At 36.0% G+C, this 22,434-nt stretch overlaps 4 protein-coding genes across 7 annotated transcripts; 2 read left to right on the top strand and 2 right to left on the bottom strand.

Moving 5' to 3' along the window:
- Nucleotides 1–12: 12 nt before the first annotated feature.
- On the top strand, nucleotides 13–4,693 carry LOC106650559 (helicase POLQ-like). The gene is made up of 15 exons (XM_014368645.2): nucleotides 13–245; nucleotides 330–1,175; nucleotides 1,258–1,436; nucleotides 1,502–1,678; nucleotides 1,745–1,844; nucleotides 1,912–2,108; nucleotides 2,170–2,315; nucleotides 2,388–2,625; nucleotides 2,687–2,827; nucleotides 2,923–3,358; nucleotides 3,434–3,591; nucleotides 3,659–3,754; nucleotides 3,821–4,108; nucleotides 4,174–4,308; nucleotides 4,376–4,693. The coding sequence occupies exons 2-15, from the start codon at nucleotides 617–619 to the stop codon at nucleotides 4,445–4,447; spliced, it is 2,922 nt and encodes a 973-aa protein (XP_014224131.1). The 5' UTR covers nucleotides 13–245; nucleotides 330–616; the 3' UTR covers nucleotides 4,448–4,693.
- A 284-nt stretch (nucleotides 4,694–4,977) lies between these two features.
- On the bottom strand, nucleotides 4,978–5,976 carry LOC106650442 (ribosomal RNA-processing protein 8). The gene is made up of 3 exons (XM_014368430.2): nucleotides 5,635–5,976; nucleotides 5,320–5,556; nucleotides 4,978–5,202 (listed from the first exon to the last, which is right to left on the bottom strand). Exons 1-3 carry the CDS (start codon nucleotides 5,916–5,918, stop codon nucleotides 4,986–4,988), a joined length of 738 nt encoding a protein of 245 aa, XP_014223916.1. The 5' UTR covers nucleotides 5,919–5,976; the 3' UTR covers nucleotides 4,978–4,985.
- Nucleotides 5,977–7,024: 1,048 nt separating this feature from the next.
- Nucleotides 7,025–22,347, top strand: LOC106650580 (DNA mismatch repair protein Msh2). The gene is made up of 15 exons (XM_014368685.2): nucleotides 7,025–7,370; nucleotides 7,446–7,495; nucleotides 18,301–18,424; nucleotides 18,500–18,756; nucleotides 18,818–18,982; nucleotides 19,060–19,248; nucleotides 19,439–19,830; nucleotides 19,901–20,115; nucleotides 20,226–20,543; nucleotides 20,617–20,838; nucleotides 20,912–21,141; nucleotides 21,225–21,316; nucleotides 21,374–21,593; nucleotides 21,667–21,759; nucleotides 21,840–22,347. Exons 1-15 carry the CDS (start codon nucleotides 7,337–7,339, stop codon nucleotides 21,990–21,992), a joined length of 2,754 nt encoding a protein of 917 aa, XP_014224171.1. The 5' UTR covers nucleotides 7,025–7,336; the 3' UTR covers nucleotides 21,993–22,347.
- Nucleotides 7,359–14,687, bottom strand: LOC106650579 (trichohyalin). Of its 4 annotated transcripts, none has more exons than XM_014368684.2 (4): nucleotides 14,478–14,686; nucleotides 13,189–13,320; nucleotides 10,853–13,107; nucleotides 7,359–9,741 (listed from the first exon to the last, which is right to left on the bottom strand). In XM_014368684.2, exons 2-4 carry the CDS (start codon nucleotides 13,281–13,283, stop codon nucleotides 7,802–7,804), a joined length of 4,290 nt encoding a protein of 1,429 aa, XP_014224170.1. In that variant the 5' UTR covers nucleotides 13,284–13,320; nucleotides 14,478–14,686; the 3' UTR covers nucleotides 7,359–7,801. The 4 variants fall into 4 exon arrangements, with proteins under 4 accessions (XP_014224170.1, XP_023317311.1, XP_014224167.1 ...); XM_023461543.1 differs by having other exon boundaries at nucleotides 10,853–13,110; XM_014368681.2 differs by having other exon boundaries at nucleotides 10,853–13,320; nucleotides 14,478–14,687.
- Nucleotides 22,348–22,434: the final 87 nt, after the last annotated feature.

Below are 22,434 nucleotides of genomic sequence, written 5' to 3' on the forward strand. Positions count from 1 at the left end.
CGCAGAGCTCAGCAGAATGATTTCAAATTGCAATTTCGCCAGAGTTCGTAATGTTTGAGCAATAACCGTCGTGACTCGTGAGTGAATATATACTTCGGTGTTTATTTTTTGAAAGTCTTTGGCTTTGCATTTCATATATTATGGGCATATAAGCTTATATTTGACAGTTCTCAGTAGAAAGTTCTTATTCGGAGTTGTTTACTGTTGTTTGATTTGAATAAGATTGGGACTTTTACGAAAAAAAAGTAAATATTATTGTGTTAAATCGTTTGTGTGCGCATGTAATGAAGCTCTTGTAAATAGATACATTGAGATGACCTATTTTCCAGGAAACTTAGCTTGGACCATATTCGATTCGACAGCTAGAATTCGAATTCAAACCGAATTGCAACGATTGGCGTGTGAGCAAGCTTTGCCTGCTCAATACAATCACGTGAATGCTGTATTCGCATCTCGATAGGCTCACGGAGCTAAAGGAGACAGTTACACTTGTTTGGACAGAATTTGTCTGCTGTTTATTCTGTGCAAACGTGATAAGAGTGACCGCTGTTTTTGACAAAAAGTGAGAATAAATAATAATCATTCTGCGTTTCATCAATGAAACACCTCGTGAAAAATGAGCGACCACATGAATATTTCAACTTGGAATTTCGACGATGTCGTAGTGCCGTTGACTCCGGAATATATGATGAAGACGCACACCGACTCTGCAAATCTTGAAGGCAGTAAATTTATTTCTTCTCAAGACAGTGATCCACTTCAAGAATTACTTTCATTAGACGATACTATATTCGATCAATTCGAAGTTGATGCTAATGTCGACAGCATTGCTCATGGCAAAAGTAAATTATTCAACGAATCCAAATTCTTTTTGGACGAAACTCTGCACGACGATCCGAGTAATTGCAGCGACAACGCGGCTGATTGTCTGTTGGAGGACAGCTTTATAAAGTACAACAATAACGTCGCCGATGAGTTAAATGCATCTGTCAATTTTTTAAAAACCAAACTTTTTGACATGCCTGGAGAAAAGTTCGTACAGCCGCCAAAGAAAAAAACTTGTCTTGAAAAATCGAATAATGCTACAAATTTAAAAAAAAGTAATGATTTTTATGGATTACCAGAAATTTTAAAAAATTCAATCAAAAAATACAAAGGAATAGATAAACTTTATGGTGAGAAATTTTATTTTTAATATCATTCTTACAGATAGTTGATAAAATTATATCAATATTAAATTGATTCATTTTTTCTTAGATTGGCAAGATGAATGTCTTAAAATGAAAGCTATCGAGGAGAGGAAAAATTTGATTTATGCTCTACCAACTAGTGGAGGAAAAACATTGGTTGCTGAAATATTAATGTTTAAGGAAATAATTTGCAACAAAAAAAATGTTATGTTTGTGTTGCCATTTGTTGCATTAGTCCAAGAAAAAGTTAGATTTTGTTTTTTTTTTCAATTAATTTACGTAAATTTTATTCAAAAAATTTATTTTTTCAGATCCAAGCAATCACTCCATTTGCTTTAGAATTTAATTTCTTGATCGAAGAATATGCAGCTGCAAAAGGGACTTATCCACCAAAAAAAAGAAGAAAGAAAAATAGTTTATACATCTGTACAATAGAAAAAGCTCAAACTATAATTAATTGTCTAATTGAATTGAACAGGCTAGAAGAGGTAACATGCAAATTGTTATGACAATTTTTAAAAATAAAAAGTTCTTTAACTTTTTATTATTCTTAGATAGGAATGATTGTAGTTGATGAATTGCATCTATTGGGTGAGACTGGAGGAAGAGGAGCTACATTAGAATGTTTACTTACAAAAGTATTGCATTCAAACAGTATGTATTATTTATTAATTGAATTAGTTCTCAAATCATATTTATTTGATAAGCACTATTTTCATAGGTAATATTCATATTATTGGGATGAGTGCAACAATAGGCAATTTAGAAGAAATTACATCATTTTTAAAGGCAGAGTTATACATAAAAAATTTTAGGCCAGTAGATATCAAAGAATATGTTAAATGTGAAACTGATATATGGCTTGTTGATTCAAGACTTGAAGAAATTTATACTGATAAAAAAACTATTAACTATCCAGTAAGTTAATTTTATAGATGTAATTGTAAAAGTTACTTATGTTACAATTAAATTTTTTTAGTATAGTGAAAGAGCCCGTCAATTAGATCCTGATTTTTTAGGAGGTTTAGTTATGGATGTTGTACCTAAAGATTCATGCCTAATTTTTTGTGCATCTAGAAAAAACTGTGAAAATGTGGCTGTACTGTTGACACAAGTATTATTTAGGTATAAAAAAAAAATAATAATAATTTTTATATTTACTACAATATGAAATAATGGAAATCCAATTTTTTTCAGTTCATTAGAGAAACATAGATCAGAGGAGAAGCTAAAACTTTTAAGTGCTCTCCAAACTGAAAACAATGAAATTTGCCCAATATTGAGCAGAACTATTAAATATGGGGTTGCTTATCACCACTCTGGGTTGACTGGTGAAGAAAGAAAATTAATAGAAGAGGCATTTAAATCTGGAGTATTATGTGTCATTTGTTGTACATCTACATTGGCTGCAGGTGTTAACCTTCCTGCAAGAAGAGTAAGATTTTTTCATTATTATTCATCAGAAAAATGAAAAAATAAATTTAACTTGTATATAGGTAATTTTACGATCTCCATACGTCGGTTCACAATTCCTGAATTTAAGTCGCTATAAACAAATGATTGGACGAGCTGGAAGAGCTGGATTAGGTGAAATTGGAGAAAGTATTTTAATTTGTTCAAAAAAAGATATGATGCTGGTACTTATTACTTAAAAAATTTATTTTTGGGTATTTATATCAACACAATTTTTTGTCATGAATTAACTTTTAATACATAATCTACTACCGACTAGGTGAGTGATCTCTTACGTTCCAAAATGGATGCAGCAACAAGCTCTCTCCATGAAGATATTGATAGGGGTATCAATAACTTGATAATAAGTTCAGTTCTTTTGAATATTGCCAATACACGAAAAGATATTCATGCAATAGTTTCAAAATCACTTTTGAAAGTACAGGAAAATCGTTTAGGGATTAATGTTAAAGAAATAGCAGATAAAGCACTTGCTAGTTTGTTAAAAGCTGGTGTACTCAGAGTGAAGCAAAAAGAAAAAAGTAGAACTTATATAAAATTAGATGCAACAGTTGTTTATCCAACACAAATAGATGATATTTTTGAAGAGATGAAAGTACCATCCAAACCTATTGAAAAACCAACGAAAACAATAATTAAACTAGTCAATGATACAGAAATAGAATTATGTCCTTTAGGAAAAGCTGCTATGAAAGGTATGTTCAATTTTTATTACATTCCATATATTAAATTTAGCTTTTCTTATATTTTGAATCTATCTACAATTCTAGGCTCTATTGATTTAAATACTGCCCATACTTTATATGAAGATTTAAGGAAAGCATCAGCCAATTTAGTGATTATTGACCACCTCCATCTTTTATACTTAATCACTCCCTATGACATTGCTAGTCAAGTAAAACCAATTGGAACAGTTTATCATGATGTTGTGAGTGTCAACATTAAAATTAAACTATTTCAGAAAAAATCTTATTTTAAAATAAAAACACTTTCAGATGATGTCCTTACCTCCACATCAGATGCAAGTGGCTAGATATTTAGGTCTTAATGAAGCAGTTGTTGAAAGACTTAGAGCTGGAATCACACCTAAGGTTTTTTTAATAATTTTGTTTTACTCTTAATTGAAAGTGAGATTTCAAATAATCAATTTTTCACAGAATGTAGACAATAGAATTGTAGCTAGATTTTACGTGACTCTGATGCTGTATGAATTATGGAATCGAAAATCTATCTATCATGTTGCTCAAAAATATCAAGTGAATCGCGGCACTATTCAAAATTTATTAAATTTAGCTGCCTCTTTTGCAACTTCAACTGTTAGATTTTGCCAAGAATTAGATGAGTTTTGGGCATATAGTGATTTATTAACAACTTTTGGTCAAAAATTAACATACTGTTGTGCTTCAGAATTGGAACCTTTGATGGATTTACCTTATGTTAAAATTGTAAGATAATTTAGAATTTTTTCATGTTCTAAGCAAAATATAATAAAATATCTTTCTTTATTCAGGGTCGTGCTAAACAACTTTACAAAGCAGGATACAAAACATTACAATCTATTGCTAAAGCTAAACCCAAAGATTTAATGAATGACATTGACAATTTGTCAAAAAAAGTGGTCTCCCAAATCATTTCAGCTGCTAAAGTAAGTTGAAAATTAATATAATATTTGAATTGATTTTCCTGATTGAGAGTTATCAATTTCTTTTTAGTTAATTTTAATGGAAAAAGTGGAGAATCTGAGAGATGAAGTTGAAGAAGTATTAGATGGATTAGAAATTTAGTCCATCTACTTACTTATTGAAGACTAGTTATTTTTTATTATTCGTTATTACTGTGATATTAATATGTTGATATTTTGAAATTTAATGGTGTTAAGAAATATTTTTTTTAGAAAATAGATTAAATATTTGCTATATAATTATTTCATGTAAAAAGCGTAAATTTTTTTAGTTGAAAAAATGCAGTATTTTGTAATTTGAAGGCATAGCCTAAAGTGTACAAAATAAAAATTTATTTTTTTCTATGAAGGTTTTTTTATAAACATCATTATTTCGCTTTCCTTCTTATCTAGATAAAACTCTTTGTGCTTTTTAGATCAACATATCTAAAGAAATGATATGTTGTTCAAGCAAGCACATACATTAAATTGTCATACACAAATATCAATACTTCCGGAGATTGGATGTATTGGAAAAGTATGATACAAATTATGATGTAATACAAAATTTATAACATAAAGTTAAGTTTATTTTTAGAAACTTATTTTTAATAAAATTTATTAACAAAAAAATACAAAATCGACTACATTTTTTAAGTGACTCATCTTTTTTTGTACATACAAGATTTTAGTAATAAGTTAGGCAACTTTTTGGCATCTGTTTTTGACACATCTTTTGTTTTTTTGAAGTCCATAAAATAAAATATATTGTGTGATAAATCCTTCCATGTATTAACAAACCCGTATGATTTCATTTGATGAATAAAATCTTCAATTTTTTCAAATCTGCTTTCAACTTCTGCAATTTTGAGAATCCCACTAAAATTCAAATCATTTTATCAATTTTTATTCTATTATTGAGTATTTCTTATATTACAGTAATCATTACATAATTTAATCTTATCTAAATATTTAATGCAATAATTATAGTCTTACCCTTGAATAAGAACTCTGTTAGCTTCCAGTATATAATCGTTTAAATTAGAACCCATAAGAGAAAGACAAAATACAACAACATTGGTGCGACCAGTCAAGAGAGGAGTATTGGCAATGTCACATGCTTTGACTTTTTCATTTACTGCAACTAAATCAAATGAATGGACGGTTTGAGGTACAGACTCAGCTATTTTAGCTTCGCCACAGCCAAAATCTGCTATAACATGTTCTTTTGGCCTGCAAAAAATAATAAGTTGAAGTATGATTATTAAATTTTAAAACTCTATAAAAAAAATATTTTTAAATTATTTTTACATTTTTAATAATGACTTAATGATAACATCAACAGGATTCATTGGCCACTTCTCAACTTGATTCTTGTAGCCTTCGTGATAGGCATAGAAGGCACTAGGATCTTCTTGAAATAATTTTTTATTTGCATTACTATCATTAGTATATAATTGTTCGTTGATGAATCTAAAACGAGAAGCTTTCAAATGGCTCATCATTCGCTCTCTCAATGGAAGATTCCAAAATTCTCTTTGTTTTTTACGATTCATGATTTTAGGATTGTTGTCTATTTTTTGTGAAGCTTTCATTTTTGTCACACTCAAATTTTTATTATCTTTTTTATTCACAACACTTTGATTTTCTTCCTTTTTATTCACAACACTTTGATTTTTCTCTTTTTTTTTCTCAGCATTTTTTTTTCTATAGTCTTTTCCTTTTTCAGTATTTTGATTCTTGTTTGCTGGCCCGGAGTTAGTACGCTTTTTAATCTTCATTTTTATTTTTATTTTTATTAATAAACCGATGGAATTGACTGATTTAGTGAAAAAGATGAACTTTTGTATGGCTTGTAGATGTCACAGCGTGGTGGACACTTTCAAGCTAAACTCGAGCGGCAAGCAGCACATGGCCGTGTGTACGTGATGGTATGCGTGCGGCATTCTGCTAGCACGATGAACCAATTCAAATTTGAGCGCCAGATTTTAAATAACTACATCAACTTTTAACAATTATAGAACGCAATGGTTTTTTAAAGAATGTTTTTTTTATGAAAAACTACTATAAGTTACTTTATATTTTTAAGCTTGAATAAACAAAAAACGATGTATCAACTCCTTATGAAAAATTTAGTATCGTAGTTTTTACAAAGCTGTCATCGATACAGTGCTGTGTATAAATTTACTGCATCATATCAACTGATCAAGTTTTGACTATTATTGAGGATAATCAGTTTAAGTAATCGAAAAATAATTTTTATAAAAACTTGAAGGAAAAGATAACTACTTTGTTTTTTTTCAGACTGATTGATCTTCAACGTGATTTTAAAATTCCGTTATTTTTAATTTAAAGAGTTCAAAAAAAAAGTTTTTACCTTGTGCGTATATTTTATATCGTGTGTCAAGATCAATAACATAGTAAACGGCTGACTATACTTAGCTCGTAGATTATAATGAAATTCGTACTAAGAGGATTAGGAGGAAAAAGAGAAAATTGTGATTGAATTGATGTTTAATCTTTTTAAATATTCTATTTATTGATGTAATACATAAAAATGGATATTCTTAAGTGCATTAATAAGTACTTATAATAACGTAAATAAAACAAATTTTAAATAACTGATTTATAATTTACAAAAACAATGTATCAAATTTATTTTCAATCAATAAAAATATTTTAATAATTTTATTTAAAATCACTTGAAAAGTTTGTGAGTACAGGTATTATTAATTAGAAATTATGAATTATAAAACAAAATTTGAATTTGCCTCTTTTTTGCTACATTGTTTCCTTTCTCGATTGAGAATTATATAAGATCAGCCAACCCGGTTTCAGCTTTACGCGCGGGAAACTTTACGCAACAAACAGACAAAACAAAGGCAACCTTACTGCTGCCGGCTGCGGGATAATCCCAAGGAGAAATCCTTCGAACAAAGCACGTTTTTTACATACTCCGACTGAATTGTTGTTCTCTGAAGATACCATCCGAATTACAATAAATTATACAAAAATGGCTGCTGCTCAACATAAAATACTTGATATGGGTTCGTTTTTATGGCAAAAATTTTATACATTCTACATTATGAGTGGTAAATTATGATCTTTTTATTGTACTTTAGATGCCGGTGCCCAGCAGGGCTTCGTGAATTTTTTCCAAAATTTACCGGAGGTAAGTTTCATTCATTTTTTGCAATACTGATTCATTCAATTGTGGTAAGTGCGATGGAAGTATCAATTATTATAGAGAATTTTACATTGCACAAATTTTTGTAATCCCTCGTCTAAGGGTCCTTTATTCAATTTTTCTCATCTAGATAAAAATTAGATCAAGCTAATTATGTTTAGTTCAGTCTAACAATTTAAATTAACAGTAACTTTTTGCAGATACACTCATACACTTCTTTTAAATACAATAAGATTATTGAGCAACAATTCAACTTTTATTATTGTTACATTTTATTTACTATTGACTTTTTCATTCCCATGTGCTATGGTAAGATGAACTTGTGTCAATATACTGTGGCTTTTCAATATTTCTGGTAGAATCACTTTTTACATAATGCTCAGTTCTATGATTAAAAGAAAATTGATGGTGTTGATTATATTGCTCTTGAAAAGATTTATGATCAAACGTAGGCTTCCTAACCTGCTGATTAAAATTAATAATTCTATCTAAGTTACTTTGTGGTTTATAAAATGATGGTTCAAAATATTCCAGTGGAGGGCGATGATGCTGAAATTCAAATCTTCCTCTGTGGTGCTCTTGATACCTTTGAATATATCTATCGTTATTTTCATGTAAAGGATATTGAACTCGTTGATTAATTTGTTCTCTTTCATTCATTTGACCATGATAATTTAAATTATGAGTGTATGAAAAATTATGATGATGATTAATATGGAATGTTCCACCAAACTGGTCTTGAGAATTTGCTCGACAACCACTGCTGTGGCATTTAGGTCTGCATGGTAACGATTGGCATCGAGGCCTTGCAGTTGTGGTTTCTATCTGTTCAACTTCAGGTCTTGCAGTAGTGGTGGTTGTGGTCGTAGTTGTTGATGTAGTAATAGGATCTGACGTTGTAGGATTTTTCAATGGTTCAGGAGAATGTTTTGGTATCTCTAGTATTTTCTCTGTTGGTTCTGAATTTCCAGATATATCACCTCTCTGAGGTCCTTTATCTTCTTTATTTTCATTGGAATGATTAATATGCCAAGGTCTGATTTGACTGGGTAATTTTGGTTCTGGTTCTTCAGTGGAAGGTAAAATTATTATTGAGTGAAAGGGGAATTCTGTGGTAGATGGATTATCAACTTGAGTAGAACTCTGTAATTGATCTTTTGATGCTTTTAAATTATAATCTTGTGAACGCTGCTCTTGCATATTAGCAGTATCAATGTAATGACTTCCTGGATGTTTAATTTTGTAAGAATTCATCGATGCATGACTAGGATCATCATAAACTTTACCATACTGTTCAGGTTTGGAAATTCCTCTCGGCCTATCAGTTTGTGAATTGATATTGTCTATTTCTTTGTTATAAGAAAATGGTTTTTCTATTCTTTCAGTAGTTTGTGAAAAACTTGCTCTCCGTTCATTTTCGCCATTGAATCCGCTATTTTCTAAGTTAAATTCCCCTCCAGGATGATAAGTATCAGCTTTGGTTTCATCATAAAATCCTCTTTGCTGGAAAGATGGATTTTCGTGATTTTGGTCTAACACTAGATCTTTCTGAGAAACATTTGCTTCTGGCAGAATAGATTTTTCATTTGGTTTTTCATTGGTTTCAATTCTAAAATCGTGAAATCTCGATGATTCTGGTTTTTCTTCTAGTTGTATTAACCCCGCAACCGGTAAAACTCGAGGCTCGTTTACATCGACATTTAATCTTGAGTTACCATACATTTTCGAAGGCTCTCTATCGGTCCATATCATTTCTTGATGAGTCAGTGGCATCGGTCTCTTTGAGTCATCGATAAGCATTGCTTCCTCTTGAAACCCTCTGTAATCTTCATTGATAGGTTGAACTTTCAACGGCTTTTCGATCATTAATTCTCGATTCGACGGGTATTCGAAAGATTTTGGTAAGCGTTCCAAAGCCGCGGGTGACTCTTCGACGATTTCCAACGCTGATAGTCTCTGTCCATCGTTGCGTCGAGAACGTTGAGATTCAAGGTCAAATCCGAAGTTTCGATTGGCTCTTGTCCCTTCGATCGGCCTTGGGTCTACGTAGCGCCGATCGAACTGCAGCGGAAATCGATCGTTATCGGATTTTTGTTGATACGTGTATGGATTGTAATCTTCTAATCTAGGGTACTGAGAGTTATAATCAGGAATACGATCGCGGGCTGAAAAATTCTCAAGTGGTGCTTGTCGATCGCGTTGGCGGTAATCTTCTTTGTAGGGATCATATACTGCAACATAATAATTGTGCGCTTTCGTAAAATATTATGACATATACCTTTACGAAAAATTTTTTTAGTGCGGTTTATAAATTAATTTATGTCACTTAGCATTAATTAATTCTGAATGAAATTAGCTGAGCGTTAGTTTTTAAATAAACATCAAATAACAAATCCTAAGCACTGCTAGCAATTTGATAGCATATTCAAATATTTAGTTGGAAGAACAGGTTACAACAATTAGATGTATTTTAGAAACAATAATAATACGCAAGCAATGCAAATTAATAACATTTTATTGATTAGAGCGTCCATGGATGAATGGTAGTCAAAATAAGTGATAATGACTAGTGAAATATTTACTATTTAATCTTTTTTTATTTATTTCATAAAAAATTACAAATTAGTTGTTCAATAAAATTGCGTAGTATCAAATAATCATAATGACGACTAAAAAAAGGAATATAAAATCTTTTCTGTATTTACATTACATATGGTCTTAAAAAATGATTGCTTATTAAAGTGTATATTATGGCCATTCTACCAGTGCAAACTAAATTCCACTGCTACTTACAAACGTATGTTTACATACGCTATACATTAAAAAAAAAGAAAAAATATCATCTCAAACTTGAGGTATTTGAAGTAAAAAATACAAGATGAAAATCGATGATATTTGACTCGTCATAATCACCTTATACATCTAAGAGGAAGTTAAAAAGCTTTTTATACAATAAATATTGGATTTTCAAAAGCGCATTCTTCTTATTAGTTATTATATTAGTCAGCATTTGACATATTATTATTGCAACCCAATTTTTTATTATATTGTCTTCATTGCTCACAAACATTTGAAACTCTGCAACATATTGGTCATCTAGGGTTGTATCAACTAAGAGTTTCTACTGCAACTTAAAAAAAAATCTACAAATAAGCGTGGGATATTTATAAAAAAATGTCTCAAGGTTGATGAACCAATTAAGTAAAAAGTTCTCAAATGTCTGGGCCCTCCAATAATTCATTACAAAATATGTGCTCGTTTATGTTTGTTTTTGCTTTTTTCTTTTATATTTGTGAGATCGTCGGCAAAGATAATCGTCGATTTCTCCCCATTATTCATTACCTCCGACGTCTCTGCGATATCTTCGGCTCGACTCGTTGAGGCACGGCTGGTTGGCGTAGGCCTCGACGCACTCGACCTGCTGACGCTGCTGTTGGCCGGAGGCCGAGGCTGAGGAGGACGAGCCCTGACCCAAATCGATCAGACCGGTGGTGAACTCGTCGTCGCGCTTGGCGCCGAACGTGCCCTGGCCGCTGAAGCTCGCCCCGGAAGCGAAGCGCTGGGGTGCGCTCGAGCCGTTGCCGATCTCCACCTCGGTCGACTTGGAGTGCTCGTACTCGAACTTGCCGCTGGCTGGCCTCGACGCCGAGATCCTTCCCAGTTTCTGATAATTCGAGCCGGACGAGTACTCACCGGCGGCACCGAATTGCGCCGAGCCGGACTGTTGCACCAAGTTGGCGGCTTGGTTCTGGAACGAGATGAACAAGTCCTCGAAGTGCTGTCTCAGCTTCTCGGCGCTCTCGTGGACGTTGTCGCTCTGATAACGGCCGCTCGTCTCGCAGAGATTGCTCAGCCTCTCGCGAATCGTCTCGGCCTCGCGCTCGGCCTCCCTCACGACGTTCTGACTGTTAGACGAGGTCAGACGCATCGAGTAGGCGTTGAAGCTGTTCACCTCGCTCTGAAGCCTGTTGAGATCTTGCTGAAGTCGGCCAACGGCGGCGGTGAGATCCACGTGCGGCTGGATCAGAGGTTGGCTCGGCTGCTGGATGTACGATCCGGAGCGGCCCTGCGAGCTCTGAGAGTTGTAGGAGCCTTTGTACTGGTGCTGGTACGAGGAGCTGATCTCCACGGAGCCGTGATGGCCGCCAAAGTCTGGCTTCACCTGTGCTTGCGGCGCAGTCAATCGTTCTCTCTGAATTTTCAAATTTTCTTCTTCGAGCTGTCGCAGTCTCGCGTTCTCCTCCTCGATGTGTCGCAGTCTCGCTTTTTCGGCTTCCTCGCGTTCGAGCCTCAGCCTCTCGGCCTCCTCTTGTTGGCGCAGTCTCAGCCTCTCGGTCTCTTCTTGCTGGATTCTGAGCCTCTCCGCCTCCTCTTTCTGCAGTCTGATTCTCTCCTCCTCGGCCTTGATCTTCAGTTGAGCCTCCTCCTGGCGTCTCAGCTCCCTCCTGGTCTCCTCCTCGCGCTCGAGTTGCAGCCTCTGCTCCTCCAACTCGCGGACTTTCTTCTCGTACTGGATCTTCTCGAGGCGGAGCTGCTCCTCGCGCTCCTTGCGCCTCGTCTCCATTTCGCGGTTTCGCTGCTCGAGCTCGCCGATGCGCTTGCGAATCTGGCTGACGAAGTGCTCCAGTTGGCCCTTGACGTTCTCGATTCGCACCTTGACCGACTCGTGCTGCTGCGCCTCGAAACTCAAGTCGTTGAGCTTCTGCATGAAGTAATCGACTTTACCGTTCAATTCCTGTTGGTACTGTGGGCTGACGTCGGGCGAGCTGAAGGTCGAGTAAAACGTGCTGATCTGATCTTGTACGCTGGTGATTTGATCCTCGACGCGCTGCTGGGCGATCCTGTCTTGGTCGATCTGAGGCCTGACGGGGTACTGCTGAACCGGCGCCAACTGACTTGCGGGCACCGTCGGCCGAAGCGAGCCTTGGTAGCTGCTGCTGCTCATGGAGGAGACGCTCGACTCGTGGTAGAGCTGCTGCTCCATCTGCTGCTGGCGCTGCTCGACGTCGCGGTTGAACTGCTCGAGCATGTCGTGCATCTGTCGATATCTAGCGCTGCCGTGATCCAAGTTGTCGCAGACGCGATTCATCTCGCTGCTGATGAGGTTGGCGCTCGTCTTGAAGCTCTCGAGGCGGCCGGACGTGAGCGCGCCCGAGTCCACGTTGAAATTGCCCATGAACGAGTTGATACGGCTGCGCATGTTCTGCAGCTCCTGCTCGAACTCGGCGGCACTCACCACCTCGGCGTTGGAGAGTCGCGCGTTCTGGTCGTGGCTGCCGTAGCGCCAGCTCGACGAGGCGAACTTGGAGTAGCCGTTGTCGAACACGGTCTGGCCGGCCTTGAAGTTGGCGGCGCCGCGGCCGTCGTCGGTGATGTAGTGCTTCTCGTCTCTCCACGTGCCGGCGCGATCGAGATTCATGCCGAAGCGTCCGGTTCCCAAGCCGATGCCGCTTCCGCCGCTGCTCCCGACGACGCTCGAGTCGTCAAAGTTCTCGAGACGGCTGCCCGTCGAGCCGAGACCGCCGCCGCCGACCATGAAGCGCCGACCGTCCATCAGTCGGCGGCTGCCGCTACTACTGCCCACCCCGACTCCACTGCTGCTGTAACGATACGAGGCCTTGTATGAGCTTTTCGCGCTATGAGACCTGTAACCGCCCATAAAGCCTGAGTTAACTGACTCTACGTCACCAACGCATTCGTTGCAGGCTGCCGGCGCTCCCAGGGCCGACTGGACGAGCAGCGCGCCCATCAACAGCCAAGCGACTTTCCCCATGTTTTCGCTTGTGTCTCGCTCTCGTTACGTTGAATTTCTGAAAAACCATTATTTACCTCTTATTTCACATTCTTTTCAATTATCAAAAGCCTACTATAAAATTACACGTGTAATGAGTAATCGAATTTAATTTCGTTCAATATTATCAATAATATAATTATTAATTTCAAAACTCAACTAAAACCGGCCCTGTAGTTTTTCACTTTTTTAGAATATTTTGTTTTTTTAAGTTAATGTGTAAAAATAAATTAAAATCGATTCAAACGTTGCAGTTCTGTTTCATTAATTTTTTAAAAAGATCAATGAAATCAATGAAATAAAATAATTAAAAAAATTAAAAAATTATAAAACATTTTAATCGCGCAGTTGAAATATTTTAATTGTTAAATACTATTAATGTTATTGACTTGCAAGTACTTAAAATTATTTTGAAAAAACCACCGATACAAAGGATTATTTATTTGTATAAGATTATTTATTTTTCATTTCCGGTTCGCGTCACAATATATTCGATCAAACAATTCAAAAGCGTAAAAACCCCGCTAAATCGCATCCAAATGATATGCCATTTATAATTTTTTTTATTATTGTTTCTTTTTTCTTATAAAAAATCCTTTAAAAACATCTGATTTGCAAATAAGCTCTGCGAAACTGGATTTGATCGTAATGCGAGCTGTTATTATTTGAAAATAGTGAGTCACATAATGCATGCTATATATAATTCACCAAAAAAGGTAAATCTACATCTGTGGCTTAGATCGGTGAATCAAGCGTTGAATCACAATGAAAATTGATCACCTAAGCGCATGGAAATTTTAGTAGATTTGAATAGAAGTTATTAATTTTTAATATTAAATCGCACTTCAAAATGATTTTCATAAAAATTTAAAAAGATCAATTAATTTGAAAAAACGGAGAATTAGAATTTAAAAATTAGGTTCTACGATTTTCCGAAGAATACTTCTCAAAACCTTAAGGAAAGATCGGTTATTTCTCACCAATTCTTGAAATATATTACTTTGGCACTTGTTTTTCAAACTCAAATTAGATAAAAAAATAAATAGCGATAAAATTGAACTTTTGATCACTTTCACTATGAGCTAATACAAGCATGCAATTCACTCTGTCGAGCGACGATCACTCGTGTAAAAACTTGGCGCAAAGACGATCCCAAACGGTTGCCCCTTTCAGTACCTGAATCGTTCCTGTGCTTGAGCTTGAGCGCGATAAAAAAGCTCCGAGGAGCGTCGAGCTACGCGCCTACTGCCTAGCCAACTATAACTAACTTAGCTGCGAACTTTCTTATCTTATTTATATATAGAATGTAATACCGATCACACTCGGCCGAAACGATGCGCAGACATGTAAGTCAGGCGGTCAGCAGCGGATCATTTATGCTGTCAACCCCTCCTTCCGCTCACGCACACGCACACGTTGACGCGTCGTTACCTCCCCCTGACATTGAAGGTTTTCTTCTCTCTCTCTCTCTCTCTTTTTTCTCTTCTCCTTCCAAGCTCTCTCGATTCGTTTGCACAAAAGCAAACGATTACTAACTCAATTTGCGCTCAAGACATTTCGATGATGCCGATATGCTTTTGCGCGTGTACGATTGGACTCTCGTTATCATCGGCTTGTATACATAAACGGACTTCTAATGAAATCCATTTATTCTGTGTGGACAATTTAGCGGCGCCGGCCCAATTCCGCCGCTCGACTAATAACGCGAAGATGACGGTGGCGATGCTGCCGCGATGCTGCCGCACGCTCGAAAGACGCCGTGCGCGTCGGCGTTTTATAATATATACAAGCGACTCTTCGTATCTCGTTTTAAATCGCGGGATCGGGGTGCAAAAAATAGACTCTTATTTTTTGTACTATACGAGAGCACCGGATTATAAGCCATGTAGCAGCAAAAATATTGTGGTTTTGAATCGATTTGAAGAATCGGACGGACCTACACGAGTCCAAACTCGTTTTTAATGCTCGAGATTTATAAGTAAAAAAATAACAAGAAAGCGAGAACGAAGCAAAGAAAGAAAGAAAGAAAAAACGTGGGGTTTCCTTTTCCATCGTTAATCTCTCGCCGAAAATACGAGCGTATCGTAACGCGCGCCTCTGTATCTGTAGGCTCGCGCGATGGACACGTGTTTATAAATAACATGGGTAAAATTGGGTTTCCAGATCGAAATAATTAGCGCCTCGCGTTTCTTCCGATCCTTTGGCACTCGAGACCTAAAAGCGAGATGCGTAATGGATATACATAAGTCATACGTGTATTTTAATACAGCCCGTATACGTGCGTACGTCTGCGCGGGTGAACATTATAAGGTCAAGCTCGTTACTCAGTCTCTGCGATATATTTTTATTCTATAAGCTGGAAAAACAGCAGCGCGCCAATGACGAAACTTTACTCGATTCGGTCAATACGTAAGATGCATCACCGAACTTTGATCGTGCAAAGGCTGTTGTGCGCTAGTTGAGACGCGCTTCCAAAATTAGCATCTTTTTATCATTTTTTTCTCATCGATATATTTTGGACACGATACGGACAAAAAAATACATTTGAATTTAACAGCCTCGCTTTAATGCCTTTTCTTCGCTCGACAAACAAGTAAGGGCAAATTATTTACACCGGAGAGAAATTCTCGCACCCACAAATGCGAGAGTCTCAGCCTTGAGGTTTAACCGAGCAAAATCATGGCTAAAGGATGCAAATATAAATGAGTGAGAGGAAATGTGTCTTCTGTGCATATTCGAGCGATTGTGAATATATATAGCAGCCGTAGCATGACACACTCGCACGTACACCTAAATAAGGGAATTTGCCGATGTTTGTAATACACCGTCGCGATTCGAGGCCTGCGACTACGTGAAAACGTATTTCCTTCAAACTTTCGTGATATCATCAATATTATTCGCCTGTACAGGTAAACAATTGCGTATCTGCGACGAGAATCCAATAATTAACCCTTTTTTAATGGCACGATCGAGCTCAGTGTAAACAAACAGAGATTAAGAATTAGTCAAATCAATTCATGGAAACAAATATTATTCCAATGTTTCTTTGAATAGTATTATAAATTTTAGATCGTGAAATGTATATGAAACTTTGCGAAGAATATAAGAGGTTTATTTATTCTCGAGCGAAACCGAAAAGTGTAGCGAGCATTTGAGATTAAGAAAAGTGACAAAAAATAAAGTCGCCTTTTTATTCGTAAACATCAATCAGCCGGTATCGTTTACGCTTCGTTAAAAGAAATGTCTCATGTATACTCGATAGCCTACTTTTCTTGTTTCACTAGTGCCATGTGTTTTTTCCTTCTTCTTTTTGTACTTGATCTTTGACCTATTAGCGCTGACTTTTTTGCGCAGAACAATCTGGAGAAAGTAATTTTCGTCAAACACGTCAAATAAAACATGGTTATTTTCAAAACAACATTGGTTTCGATATCGCGATAAAACAAAATTTAAAGTAAACTGAAATCAAAACTTCCTCACTTGTAGAAGCTCTTAGATCAAACTCAAGTAACGATTAGAATGTACATCCCTTTGCAAAAGCGGATTAATTAAATCCCCTTACGCTTCTAGTGTCGATCGCTTTTTTACGCTATTTAAACTAATTTCTAAGGCCTTGGTGCTTCTTCTTCTTGTACAGCGAGTAAGGCAATATCGACACCCTGCGCGTCGTGGATAGTGCATAGTCCACGTCAAATGCACGCTCGACTAACATCCTTGCGCTCGCGCTCGCTGCGTGGCCTTGATCGACGCGTATTTTCCCAAAAATTTCTTTTGTCAAGCGAAGATACGGCGTCGCGCAACGTGCGCAGCATCTGGAGCAAATTTTCTTATTTTTAGTCAAATGATAATTAAAATACGAGAATAATCAAGATCGCGCGTTTACCACAATGTAATCGATTAATTTATTCATGAAATCCACACGTGTCGTGGCGGCCAAAAATAAAACGTATGCACGCCACGGCATAATATCTTTACATCATAGTCCGACGTGACTAAAACGGAAATAGTTAATCGAATCTTCTTTATTATATTGCACCTCAAATGGAAGTTTTACGTAAATCATCAATTTTTATTTCTCGCGAACGCGATTTAATGCAAAACTTGAGCGATCGAGCGAGCTACGTTTTGCGATGTTTCATGTCCCATTTGACTTTTTGTTTTTTTATCGTGAAGAGGCTGCTGAGACATTTTAGAATTAACGCGGAATGAGTAAAAGGAAAAATAATGGAATAAGTACAAAATGTGATTGTCCGTTTCGTCGCGCACGCGGTCCAATTTCCTTTCAGTCATACTCGAGCAATAGCAATGGCACACGCGTGTTTTGCACTTTATCACAAATGAAGCGATGAGAAGAAAAAAGAGCGAGAGAAAAACTGCGAGATTACAGCATATGGTCTCGTTGAGCTTTTGACCTCGCGACAATTTATTATCTCGCGACGCGAGCGACCCTCCTTGTTTTGAGCGCATCGCTCGTTAACTCGTATAATGTGCTTTACAATCATTTTCGGTCCCATGTAAATTGATTATTCTTAAAGTCTTGCCAGACACTCAAACATTTCATTCGGTTTAAAAGATACGCCGTAAAGATTCACGCCACGTTTTTCGCAATTATTATAACATACAAAATGAAACAAACACATATGTTTTGCGCGCAAAATGAAATGTATGAGTAATAATAATAAACTTGCTAGAGACCTTGACATAAACTTGAATATTTTCAGAAGATTTTTCTCATGGTTGTCTAAACGATGAATTAATTGAAATTCCCTGCATTGATATCGTTGACACATTTTCATTGTGCACGCTTTATTGGTATCATTTGGGTGAAAAGACAAAAGTGTATGAGCTGTCAGAAGCTATAAATTATCTTGCATGCAAGTTCCACGAATAACTAACTTTGACGAAGGCAAAAATTTAGACTTTTCGCGATCATAAATATCATTCCGACAGTTGATATTTAGATATGTGAGTAATGGGAATTTGACGATATGTTTTTCAGAAACCGAGCAGTACCGTGAGGTTCTTCAATCGTTCGGACTTTTATTCCCTTCACGGAGATGATGCTCTGTTCGCAGCCGAGGAAGTTTTCAAAACCACGTCTCTTTGCAAGAAAATTGGTCCAGGTTTGTCTTCCACTTATTTTGTATAAAACAAAACTATAAATTTCTTCATGTATCTATTTAAAATAAATATTTCAGCTAACAACAAAATTGACAGCGTGATACTCAACAAAAATACTTTCGAAAGTTTCGTGCGTGATTTGCTGCTGGTGAAGCAATACAGAGTCGAAGTTTATGTTAACCAAAAAACCTCCAAAAATCAAGATTGGACAATCGAATACAAAGGCTCACCTGGTAATCTTTCTCAGTTTGAAGATTTACTTTTCGGCAACAATGATGTGGCCGTCGATGCCGTCGTAATCGCCGTCAAAACTTCCAGTGATGCTTCCTCAAAGGTAGGATGACTTGTTTACCTATCATTCGATTTAAACTCATTTTCTTCTTTTTCTCCAATAGCACGTTGGTATCAGTTGCATCGATATGGTCAAATCGACTATTTCCGTATGCGAGTTCAAAGATGACGAAAATTTCATTGATCTCGAAGCGCTTATTGTGTCGCTCAAAGCTAAAGAGTGTGTCTTACCAAACGAAAACGCTCAAGATCTTCAAACCATTAAAGCTGTAAGCCTTAAATTTTTACCAAAGTCATTGTGATTCTATACTGTGTTGTTAATTTATTATTATTTTAATACGCTAAGATTATGGAGCGGAACAACGTACTGGTAACCATGAAGAAAAAAACCGAATTCGGCACAGACTCATTAATCCAGGATTTAAATCTCCTTATCAGATTTGCAAAAGGACAGCAGCAAAACGCTCAAGCTTTACCACAGACTAATTTGAATTTAGCAATGTCAGCTACAGCTGCTCTCATTAATTATCTAAATGTGAGTACTCGCTTCTTGTATGCTTACTCGATTTTTCGCTTTCTCGTTTACACCAGGGTCAAGTTCAAAAACGTGATATATCAAACAAATTTCCGTATTTTCCAAATACTTATTCTCTGAAGTTTGTTTGGAAAATGAATGAAATTGAATCACGAATTCGGAATTTTCTTAAAATGGTTCACTTTTTTAGATGACTGGGGACGATGGCAACAGCGGTCAATTCACTATAGAAGAAATTCAGCGCAGTCGTTACCTACGCCTTGATTCCGCAGCCATCAAAGCCCTGAATTTGGAGCCTCGAACGGATTTACCAGCGAACATACAAAGCTCGACATCGAGTATTCTAGGTATTCTCGATAAAACCCGTACCGCTGCTGGTAAGCGTTTGCTGTCCCAATGGGTGAGACAACCTTTGCGTGATTTAGCCCCTATCAAAGAGCGACACGATGTCGTAGAAGCTCTTTTGGAAGATTCTGAATTAAGCTCGTCTTTGAGCGAGGAACACTTACGTAGGGTTCCGGATTTGCAACAGCTAGCTAAAAAGTTAGCCAGAAAGAAGGCTGGGTTGAGCGATTTATACAAGTAGGTTGAACATTTTACATCTTATTGATGAATCCTTTCATTACTTATAATGCATATCATTATTTTGCAGAATCTATCAATGCTTAAGCCACATGCCAGTCATGGTAGAGAAGCTCCAATCTTTGAATAACGTTGCTGCTGCCAAAGCTATGTTTTTGGACCCATTAAAAGAACATCTTGAAGAAATGGACAAGTTTCAGCAGATGGTTGAGCAAACGATCGATCTTGAGGCCGCTGATAAGGGAGAATTCCTGGTTAAAGCTGAGTTTGACGACGAATTAAAGGGTAATTGTCATACTAAAATTTTATTTTGTAGCATTTTTGCATACTATCATCCAATATAACATTTTTCTATATTCTCGTACTGAATATTCGTTAAAACTATTCAATTTCAGAACTGAAATCTCAAATGGACGAGAAAGAAAGAAAAATGCAGAATTTATTGAGCAAAGTTGCCGATGATCTTTCTATGGAAGCTGGAAAATCTGTCAAATTGGAAACCAATCCACAACATGGTTATCATTTTAGATGTTCGCTAAGAGAAGACAAATCTTTGAGGAATAGCAAGAACTACACGATATTGGATTCAATAAAGGGTGGCATCAGGTTCAGGAACAAAAAATTAGAAAGTTTGAATGAAGATTATATGACTGCAAAAAATGCTTACACTCAGCAACAGAAAAGTATTGTAGTTGAAATTATTGATACTGCAGGTATACATAAATAAAATTTATTTTGATTATTCACTAATTATGTATTTGAGTACAACTAAATAAATTCTTTTAGGTGGATACGTTCCTCCACTTAAGAATCTTGGAAATGTTATTGCTACTCTCGATGTACTTAATTCTTTCGCCTTAGCTGCATCATGTGCAAGCGAAGTATATGTCCGACCAAAAATGTTACCGAGTGAATCTCAAGAACTCGATCTTGTTCAAATAAGACATCCGTGCTTAGAATTGCAAGAGGAAATTGATTACATTGCCAATGATGCACATTTTACAAAAGGTGAGCTTTTCTCATTATTTAGAAATACATCGTTTTAATTGGAATAATAAAAATATTGCAATATGTATATTAGACAGTCGTTTTCACATCATTACTGGACCAAATATGGGTGGTAAAAGTACTTACATAAGGTCCGTTGGTGTATCTGTTCTGATGGCCCATATCGGAAGTTTTGTACCTTGCCAAAGAGCAACAATATCAGTACTTGATTCAATTTTGGCAAGAATTGGAGCCGATGATTGTCAAATCAAAGGACTTTCAACTTTTATGGCTGAGATGGTTGAAACCTCAGCTATTTTGAGAGTAAGAAAGAAAATTTAATTTTGAATAAAAAAAATAGAAAATCTTATTCTGTTATTTAAAAATTTTCACTTTTCGATTTACAGACATCAACATCGAACTCACTGGTCATTATTGATGAACTTGGAAGAGGAACTTCAACTTATGACGGATGTGGCATTGCGTGGGCTATCGCTGAGTAAGTGTTATCAAATGAAAATATTTTAGCATTTATTTAATTGAATTGATTATTTAGGCATTTGGCGAAAGAAGTCAAGGCGTATTGTTTGTTTGCTACTCATTTCCACGAAATCACACGACTGTCTGAAGACGTTTCCACTGCAAAAAATTTTCATGTTAAAGCAATCGTTGATGAAAAATTGACCTTGCTTTATCAAGTGAAACCTGGAGTTTGTGATCAAAGTTTTGGAATCCATGTTGCAAAAATGGCAAATTTCCCAGAAGACGTTATTGAAGTATGATTTAAAAACAAAATATTAATTTACTAAAATTAATTTTACCCTTAACTAAATTTTTTTTTAACTTTAGTATGCTAAACAAAAACAAGCCGAACTTGAGGATGTGCAAGGAATCGTATTTGAAGGATCTGATGACCCTGCAAAGAAAAATAAAGTACTTAAAGTATGTAAAATTTCCTTTTCAAAAATATCCAAAATAACTGTTTCGTCTATTGAATAAATATCTATTCATTTATATTACAGGAAGGGGAGGAAATCATCAAAGAATTCATGGAAAACTGTAAAGAATTTGAATCTCTACCTGAAGAAGAAATCTTACCAAAAGTAGCAGAATTGAAGAAACAAGCTATTTCTCGTAATAATCCTTACATCAATGCACTTTTAGGAGTCTCATGAACAATAGTTACTACTTATTAAATAAGAACAGTATTATTATCCATTTATTCTCCGGTCTTAAGCAGGTACTAAGAACGTTATTTTTTTACGATTTTCAAACCTTGACAAATTGAATGAAAAAGCAGATTAATCAGTATAGATTATCAATTTTACTATTAATTATTCAGTACATTTTTGTTTACTCTAACAGTATGTAAGTAGCATGCATGTTTTTCGATCACTAATGTTCCTATATAAGGTAAAATCAGTGATATTAATGTTTTATCGTTAAGTTAAACTGTTACCTAACAAGTTTTTCGTATCTAAATGACGAATGCTTGATTGTTTTGTAATAAATGTCTTTCAAATATTGAAATAAGTATTATTAAAGTTATTTAAATCCACAGATAATCAAACTATGAAACTGCAAGTCCCGCCATCTCTATTGTCCAACATTAACGAA

The sequence above is a fragment of the Trichogramma pretiosum genome, unplaced genomic scaffold (genome assembly GCF_000599845.2).
Source record: "Trichogramma pretiosum strain Unisexual culture from Peru unplaced genomic scaffold, Tpre_2.0 scaffold4, whole genome shotgun sequence".
NCBI classification, from domain to species: Eukaryota; Metazoa; Arthropoda; class Insecta; order Hymenoptera; family Trichogrammatidae; genus Trichogramma; species Trichogramma pretiosum.

What these genes read in the sequence shown, in the direction of transcription:
- LOC106650442 (XM_014368430.2), bottom strand. Translation starts at nt 5,918, where the DNA reads ATGAAAGCTTCACAAAAAATAGACAACAATCCTAAAATCATGAATCGT. An exon ending in ATTAAGTCATTATTAAAAAT is followed by an intron (nt 5,557 to 5,634) that starts GTAAAAATAATT and finishes TATTTTTTGCAG; the next exon opens with GCCAAAAGAACATGTTATAG. An exon ending in AACAGAGTTCTTATTCAAGG is followed by an intron (nt 5,203 to 5,319) that starts GTAAGACTATAA and finishes TTTGAATTTTAG; the next exon opens with TGGGATTCTCAAAATTGCAG.
- LOC106650559 (XM_014368645.2), top strand. Translation starts at nt 617, where the DNA reads ATGAGCGACCACATGAATATTTCAACTTGGAATTTCGACGATGTCGTA. An exon ending in TTAACCTTCCTGCAAGAAGA is followed by an intron (nt 2,626 to 2,686) that starts GTAAGATTTTTT and finishes ACTTGTATATAG; the next exon opens with GTAATTTTACGATCTCCATA. An exon ending in AGGAAAAGCTGCTATGAAAG is followed by an intron (nt 3,359 to 3,433) that starts GTATGTTCAATT and finishes CTACAATTCTAG; the next exon opens with GCTCTATTGATTTAAATACT.
- LOC106650579 (XM_014368681.2), bottom strand. Translation starts at nt 13,283, where the DNA reads ATGGGGAAAGTCGCTTGGCTGTTGATGGGCGCGCTGCTCGTCCAGTCG. An exon ending in ATATCGCAGAGACGTCGGAG is followed by an intron (nt 9,742 to 10,852) that starts GTAATGAATAAT and finishes ATTATGTTGCAG; the next exon opens with TATATGATCCCTACAAAGAA.
- LOC106650580 (XM_014368685.2), top strand. Translation starts at nt 7,337, where the DNA reads ATGGCTGCTGCTCAACATAAAATACTTGATATGG. An exon ending in ATTGCGTGGGCTATCGCTGA is followed by an intron (nt 21,317 to 21,373) that starts GTAAGTGTTATC and finishes TTGATTATTTAG; the next exon opens with GCATTTGGCGAAAGAAGTCA. An exon ending in AGAAAAATAAAGTACTTAAA is followed by an intron (nt 21,760 to 21,839) that starts GTATGTAAAATT and finishes TTTATATTACAG; the next exon opens with GAAGGGGAGGAAATCATCAA.